Source organism: Stegodyphus dumicola, chromosome 3 (genome assembly GCF_044657685.1).
Source record: "Stegodyphus dumicola isolate Sdum_Otavi_A_Nest chromosome 3, ASM4465768v1".
NCBI classification, from domain to species: domain Eukaryota; kingdom Metazoa; phylum Arthropoda; class Arachnida; order Araneae; family Eresidae; genus Stegodyphus; species Stegodyphus dumicola.
Genome location: NC_140770.1, coordinates 219,934,285 through 219,943,256, shown reverse-complemented (window position 1 = coordinate 219,943,256; position 8,972 = coordinate 219,934,285). Strand labels below are relative to the sequence as shown.

The following is an 8,972-nucleotide window of genomic DNA, read 5'->3' as shown; positions in this document are numbered from 1 at the left end:
ATCAACTATTACCTAATATTTGATGAACTGTGCTACATTAATTTATTTTATTTAAGATTTAATTTTAAAAGAAAAATTTATTTTATGCTGGCTATGTGCTAGTAAACAAAGATATTAATTCTATGTATTTTATCTCTTGCTAATGTCTATTAATGTGTAGGTTAAATTTCTTTCGTCTGTAGATGTTTAAGGTAGGACCGTGTTTGCAGTACAATTAAATTTAGATTAAAAGGTTATTATTCTAATATTCTCAATGTTAAACTTATGTTGAGAAATGTGGAAAAATTGGTACAAAAACATTTCACTTTTATTTAGAAAAAAGGAATTAATAATAACTATAGATCTGTAAGCTGAAGCAGATTACATCCAGACATTTGTAGGTGAAACATATATTTGTAACACTGTAAGGTATGTAGAAAATTGTGATACTGAAACGCTTCAAAATGTTCCGATTTGTGAAATTCGTTATGTTACCAAACTTTGCATCTGTTTTCTGGATTCAATGGAGAATTTGAAGAACAGTGAAATTCTTCCGCAAACTCTGGTAGATTAGACACTGGCCCGTTCACTCTGAAAATGTAAAAGTATATTTAAATGTTTTTATGTAGAACTAGGGCTCAAATACTTTAGTAAAACGTGGAATGGATTTAAGACATTTAGTACTTGTATATATGTTCAGTAAGTAAATAAATTAGTTATGTAGTAAGTTTTCTTTCAGACATATTAGTCCATTTTGTGGCTTATTTATACTGGTGTTCAAAATTGAGAATTTTCATATTTGGTTGACTACCTCCAGAAATAGTGAGTAGATTTTAATGAAGTTTGATATCGGTTTAGGTTTATGTAATAACATACAATACAACAATCGTGGTATCAGATGAAGGTACGTCGATGAAGAACCTGGGATTTGGTACCTGAGCTACAATAATCCGAAAAAGATTTGAGGTTTGATAGCATGGGGAGATATTATGTTGAACGGATACAATGAGAGAAACTATATCTTTGAGTGCCAAGATTAGGTTTTCAAGGGTACAGTTGGGATTCAGCTAATTTTTATGAACTACAAACCTGGTCCCCATTATGGATGTTTTCCTGGATGGATGGTGGATGATTTTTTTTAACTTGAGGATATTTACCAGATCTACTGAATAGTCAGATCTTCAGACGTAAACTTTATAGGACATGTCTGGGACTCTTTTGCAAGGATAACTCGAGCTTGTTTTCTAGCCTTCAGAACCTTTGAAGACTTCAAAACTTCAAGCGACAGGAGTGGGTTCAGCTGCCATAGGGATTATATGACTTGAGGAGTATTATACCCTGTATTAGCCGCGCTAAGTCGTGAAGCGCTGTTTTAGATCTGGCTGTGGCAATGAGCTTTTGAAAGATCTCGAGTATGCACCGCAGCTGTTTTCTAACAGTAAGTTTTCTGGTATCTTAACGAAGAGGAAATAACGTGAATATTTAAAAATGAAGCGGTAAAAGGGAGAAAACACTTTCATAATGTTGTGTTAAAAAGCTGACGAAGAAAATTACGCAAATAAATACAGTGTATATTTTTTGTATTATATCATATTATGCACATCAATATTTCATTTAAATTTATCCATCAGCTCTAAATATAACCTACCAAATGCGAAACTGCCTTAAATTTGAACATCAGCGGAATTAGTGAGAATCTAACATTGAATATTTTTCAGAAACCGCAATGTAGAAATAAATTATGAGCTGATAACTTCTGCCAACATCCTTCATATAAATACTATCTTGATAGCGTATTTCATTTTCCTTTAAAAACCATTATCCATGAATAACCATGAATGTTGCTTCCATAGCTATGTCATTAATTATTCGTTTCCTTTCTGTAGATTTCAATGATAATTAATGCCACAATCGGTGTAAGTTAAAATGTAATAATGGCGGGCGGTCGTGCCAATAATTATTAAAACTGGAGTACTAGAGATTCTGCCTGTAACCAATTATGGAAGACAATTAAAATTTCTAATAAGACGTAATAAAGGGAAAAATAACAGTTTCTAGTAATCAGAACCGTTTGCATGAGAGTAACAGAATTTAAAAATCGATTACATAATTAATTACATTTCTAATGATCCTGCACTCTTAGATGTATTCGTTAGACATATTAGATAGAATTTATTAGATTTAATAAATAGTGTTATTAGAATTATTAGATAAAATCGACCCATACTAGTGCTCATAATATTAATTTATGTATTTCAAAGTGCTTAAAGCTAAAACTAAATCTTTCTTATTTAATTTTACTCAACTATTCTAAGATAAATAATTTTTATACATTTTAATAGAATGTCAATTTTGTATTATATTCACATTAAAAATTTGCTTTAGCGTTTGCACAGAAAGAATGCATATATACATAGATCCAAATATTCTTATAGCTATCATTGGTATTTTAATCTTAACTTTTTTAATATATTCTTTTAAAAAGTTAGATTTCGTAACTTCTCAACATTATTAGACTTGACATATTTTTAACTCAGAATTTGATTATAATATTCTGTGCTAAATGTGTCATTATTTCTAGAGAGCGAATTTACAGAACATGGTTTGAACAACTTCTGGATATTGCTAAAATACGCTACCTATACAAAATATAAGCTGATGTGGAACCCTGCTCATAAGGAATGTGCTCATATCAGCATACACTGAAATAAATACACAGTATCACATGATTTGTAACACACAGTACATGTGAAACAACATATCACATGATTAAATTATTCAAGTATCGAGAAGATTTTTGAGTGTATCTAAATAAAAAAGAAAACTTATTTGATCAGCAACATAATTTAAAGATTTTGTTTAAAACGAATAACTGGAGGCCAGCTCAAGCCCAAGCTCCACTTTAAGCATTTTAAAAGATAACGCAGTTTCTGAGCATGTTTATATGAAAAGTGCAATATTTTCTCACGAAACTAATTTTAACGTATGTAAGATATTATAAGAAAAAATTATTTAAATAAGGATTCATAATTCACTTACCTAAATTTTGATGGGCTGTGTTCATCAGAAATAATGAGCATCGACAGAACTTCTGGTCTTATTTTCTGACACCACGCCTATAAAATTTACTGAAGTTAATATCTCAGGCTATGATACTCCATTTTGCACACAGATGACAATACCGGGAGCATAATTCGCAGCTGCCATCAGTATCGGCACTAAGGGAGGGGTTTCAGAAAAAGACCAATGGGCATCTACTGTTTTTTGAATCTGTGCATATGAGCGCATGCTTGTTGTTAAGTTTTATTTTGCATTTGTTTCGCAATTATAAATATATGGAATATAAATTCTGACATCATTTTAGTAGAAAATCTCATATTGCTTTTATTTTATTCATTTATTTTCGCGAAATTTATTACGCACTTGGATATTAGGATTTAACTTCGTGGCATATTATTGCTCTTTATATCGAGGAAATAATTCAAGCTGCAATCAGCCTTGAATATTTTGCACTTACTGACACTTGGGGATTAAGAGAATTCAAGTGTATATATATATATATATATATATATATATATATATATTGAGCTGACAATAACTGTGTTACAATGAATCTGGTAATTTATCGTCTCAATGCTTGGATTCGTTTCACTTTGAAAGTGCAAGATTGTGAAATTCAGCATAATAATGTGCAGAAATTCAAATTATGGAAATTCGCTTTGAATACAACTATGCATTGGCTATTACTATACATCTTTTTCATATAGACTTCAATAAAGAATGCTCAGATTTCTACTGTTTACATATATACAGGGTGTCCATAATTAAAATCGAAATTTGAGATATGTCTGTAGCAAAACCTATGCAGTAGAATAGCATGAAATTTGGTAATGGCAGAATGAAATGATGGAAATTCTAGAGAGGGAAAAAAACAATGAGTTTCAAAATCCCCTTTTAGATGGCGTTGTGCAATGTAAACTATTGGCATATGTATATGTTGTTACCATAGTAAACCTGTGCACGCACAGCAACCCTACAAAGATGCGAGAGGGGAAACGTAGTCATACTCGTTTTCAAGTCAAGGAGGATGAGGCTGACTTTCCAGGAACGTGCTAACTGGTGAAATTGCTTATCAAAACGGAGACTCTGTTACCAAAGCTTTGAGGAAATTTCGGTCTTGCGGTTACGAAAAGATCCACTCACTAATCAAGTACTAACAAACATGATTAGGAAATTTGAAGCAATGGGAACATTGGGGATTCAGCTAGAAAGGAGACGAGAGTGTGTTGCAGCACAGGTAGTGGATAATGTAGCGACGCAAGTGTGGAGGAAGACAGATCGCAAACTATCGACATCACTAGTGTTCGGCATACTGCAGCATCTGTTGACTAATCTTGTTCCACAGTTCTTAAGAATCTTCAAAACGTCTTACGATACTATACCTATAAAGTGTCGCTAGCGCAGCAGCTCTTACCAGCTGATCTGGATAGTCGAGAAACTTTTGCGTTGCGTTTTCTCGCGCAAGTTGAGCTCTAGGATGAATGGCCATGGAACAGTTTGTGTACCGACGAAGCACACTTTCATATGTAAGGTGCGGTTACCACGCACAACTGCCGTATTTGGCTGCTACAAACACACATCAATTCCTAAAAATTCCATTACACTCTTCGCATGTAACGGTTTGGTGCGGCTTTACTGCAAACTTCATTTTGGGTCAGTTTTTTTTTCGAAGAGCACAACACCGCAGGGCCTGTGACATGCACCGTCAACGATCAACGATACGCTTCATTATTAGAGCAATTCGTTATTCCGGCTCTTCAGGCAAGGTGATGTGATACAACCACAGTGTTTATGCAGGATGGTGCTAATCCACACATCGCCCGTTGTGTGAAACAAGTGCTCCGCCGCCATTTCGGGGATGACAGAATCATCAGCCGACAATTTACTATAGCTTGGCTTCCTAGATTCCCCGACTTGAATCCTCACGTCTTTTGGCTGTGGGGGGGGGGCGTATTCTACCGTAATCCCATGCCATCTCATTCCGACCTTAACGAAAGCATAGAATGCCATGTGCGTAACATTCCCTGGTTTATGGTGCTTTCAACAAGTCGAACATGCGATTTTGCGTTTCTAGATGGTGGCAGACAATGGTAGACATCATATCCAGCATGTTTTGTAAACTTTTGTAGATTATTTTTATGTTCTCAATAAAGCTATGATACGCCACTTATGGGGGATTTTTGAAACTCATTGTTTTTTCCCCTCGATAAAATTACCGTCATTTCATTTTGCCATTACAAAATTTTCGGGCAATTCCGCTGTATAGTTTTTGCTACAGACTGCTCGCAAATTTCAAGTTTAATTACGGACACCCTGTAATTATGCTTATATTTGATATAACTTCCCACTGAAAATTTTCGCAAGAACGCCTGATGCTTTAATTAGTTTGTACAGGAACTTAAGTGACAAAATATTTTCAATTATCTTGTTCAATATGCGGCAAATGTCATGAGAAATGACAGAAATATTACTGGACGCCCATTTGTCCAATCTAGAAGCCACACCTCCGGTGGCAATACAGATTTCCACTTACGAAATATGCACACGGGGATAACTGAATATTCATCTAGAAATGTAGTACTTGAATTCAGAATAGGAAAATCATGTCACAAAAATACTCGGAAGCTATTCAGATAGCAATAAAATCTTGTATGAAACCTGCAACATTCAGACCGTAAACACAGTTACCTACAATAAGTAACCTATAATAAGTGCAATATGTGCATTATATTCCATCTAAACACAATAGGAAATCTATCTGAAAAATCATATATTCGAATTCCTTCAATAAAGAATTCTTAGAATTTATGTTATTTAAAAATTTTATTGCAAAGGCTACTTACCCGTGCGATTAGAAACGTATCAACATCTTTTGAATTTGCAAATAAAAAAGCGAAATCTATTAGATAAGTTGCTGAACTGCTTTATATAAATAATTTCTGAGATTTTATGCAATACGGTATTAAAAGCATGGGAGCATTCAATATGAAAAAAGAGAAACTTTGCAAAGCGTTTTGTAGAACTTATCGTCATATTACTTAAATTAAGTAAAAGTGGTTTTTCTAGATCCGAATCGAAGCATTACTAGTCATGTCGAGTATTCATTAATCAAAAGACATTTTAAAATTGTTACCCGATATGCTAGTATTATGGCCAAAAGACAAAATAAATATTACACGTTAGTAAAATACTATAAAAGTTCAATTTCTTTTACCATTTACGAGAACTAATAATTCTATCCACTACAGATCAGTTTTCTTAGTACTGCGGTTAGTATATGGTCGATGAGAAAATATTATTTAACATTACTCATCAAATTAAGCACGCAGAACAGCCATTCAAAAATGGAATATATTTGTAGATCAGCATAAGTGTACCAATATTTTGCAATAAAATATAAAATTTTTTTTCACAAAACTTCAGTCAGCAAAACAGTTCCAAATTCTGCCTAACAATGCCTTGAGCATACTAGTATGCATATTTGGCTTTGGCTTGTGTTTGATGGCCTTAATATGTTCATAATGGCTTCCTCGATGTCCAAATGAGCACCTGATCGAACCGGTTTGGCAAAAAGTAGAATAAAACAAAAAATATTTCTTTAAAAGAACAGTATCACGTAAACAAAGGAGCGGAAAAAACTTTCAAAAACTTTTCAAGTTTCAAATAATAATAAATCTATCTGATTGCTTGGCAAAAAGATTAAGCGGCATTTGCAAAAGCTGCTTTCGATTACTTTTGATGGCTTCTATGGTATTCTAACAGAATATTACACAAAAAATTATAATTTCTTTTATAATTTTTATTTGATAAAATAAAATATTTCACCAATTTTATGACGCGAGTTTCTATCCTTAAAAAAAGGAATTGTTAGATGATAGGCTCACTGGGATAATGATAAGCTCACGTGTCTTTGGGATAAAATTTGTGTACAAATAGCACTGTATAAACATATACGTAATATAAAAAACCAATTTATAATTTTTTTCACGCATTTAAATTTTTGACATCAATTTCGGAAATGATAAGTGTCTGACCATTATTGAGAGAAAATGTAAGTGATTAAGAAATAATACTACAATTTTTTTTTCACAAAGTTTCGAAATTCAAAATTAAAATCAGTATTTTGTTTGAATGATTTGGAAAAAACTGTGTTGTAAATGAGCTGATAGAAAAGAGGTAATTTAATCTTTAAAATGTGGATGATTTGGGGACACAAATGCAAGGAATCCTTAAGATAAACTTATTATCTAGTTATAGCCAATTATTAAACCAACCAATGCTCTCTCGATATAAAAAATGCGCATTTCTTATGACACTCAGTTATCCGAGTATACATTTCACAAATATCACTGATGGGGTGGATTGAAAACAAGATCAAGTCAATAATGCACAAGGTGGTTATAAATAACGTGAGGTATTCAGAGTACTTTAGCGAGTAAAGTATTGAATGAAAAAAACAGATTTTATGAACTTACATAACGGACCATGTGATTTTGATTTCTTAAAAAAAATGTTGGTGCTGTTTACCGAATAAAACACATTAATTCGTATAATCGCTTTCCTTGTAGCGATCATCAATGTAAAAGGAAAATGCTGGGAGAATTCTCATTACTCTGAATCTAATTGCTTTTCGATGGCCTTACGGGACCTCGTTAAGGGGTATCAGAAACCCCCTATATCGACAATGTTAAATTGGCAATTTTCGATTGGCCATTGGTACCTTTTCTCAAAATATACTGTAGGTACAAGCTTGAACATTTTTCTGTAATTAAAGTATATCTATCTGATTATACTGAAATGAGCCTTTGAAGCATTTTGAATTTTAGAGTATATTACAGAATATTTTGTTAGGCATAGTAAAATTTAGCACTTTTCTCACACAAAAAAATTAACAATTTTTTCAAAGTTTATTACAAAAAGCTCATTTCAGTAAATATTAGGGAACCTAATAAATAAGCCATAAAAAGTTTAGATACCTATGAGCAGTAGTTCCTGAGAAAAGTTACATCGAGTATAAAAAAATCACGTTTGGAGAAAAACGCGTTTTAATGTAAAAATTCTCATTGATCAAAGCAGTAGATGACAAATTAAAACTAGATTTTTTACAGTTCTAATTTTTATAGAGATTAAAGAATGGTATTTTTAGAAAGATAAAAGTGATTTGAAAATGCAAAAATGCGAAATCACAATTTTTTGAAGATTTTGGGGTTCCAACACCCCTTAAGCTGTATTATGCCAATGCTGCCTTCGTGAATTCCGGTGGTTAAAGAAGTTGCTAAAGGACCGAAGTGCATAAAAAACTTAAGAAACGTGATTCAACGATTTGAAACCAAGGACATGTTCCCGATATCGCAAATTTGAAAAATTGAATAACGTTACAGGTGAGCAAATTAATTCTAATACGTTGCAAGCCGCCGTGGAAAATGCCGTGCAAAGTAATGGAACGTCACAAAAGTTCATGGAACGTCACAAAAGGTGGTCATATTAAACCTTATTTCTAACAATCATTTTTTGTTAAGAATTCATATGTGCAAAATTAACAAAATTGATATGTGCGTTTGGCATTTAATCATTGATTATTTACACTAATGCATTTTTGGACCGAAAACATTTTCCTTTGTGACAACTTTTGAAACTTTTTAAGAAATCAAAATCCCATGGTCCACTATGTGTGACCATTAAATTTTGTTATGTTTTGTCCAATAATTTACTCGCTAGAGTATGTCATTTTTTTTAAATTACCCTATATTTTTCACCGGCATGGGTTTAGAAAACCAAAACAAAACACTTGTACGATAATGTAGAATGAATGCACTTTTGTATCCAATCACAAGTTCAAGACTTTCCATATTTCATATAATAAAAAGCATATAGACTGGAATTGTGATTAAAAATTGACAAGCATATCTTAAAAATTCAAAGAAAATGAAACA

The 8,972-nt window shown here is 32.7% G+C and overlaps 1 protein-coding gene across 1 annotated transcript in view; it reads right to left on the bottom strand.

Annotated features, from left to right (window-relative positions):
• Positions 1 to 289: 289 nt before the first annotated feature.
• The window catches only part of LOC118202202 (neprilysin-2-like), a 95,870-nt gene continuing 87,187 nt past the window's right edge, over positions 290 to 8,972 (bottom strand). The window contains exons 19-20 of the mRNA XM_035374358.2: positions 3,019 to 3,095; positions 290 to 570 (exon numbers count right to left, since the gene is read on the bottom strand). Coding sequence (XP_035230249.1) covers positions 471 to 570; positions 3,019 to 3,095 — 177 coding nt within the window. The 3' untranslated portion in view covers positions 290 to 470. The remainder of the gene's footprint in view (positions 571 to 3,018; positions 3,096 to 8,972) is intronic.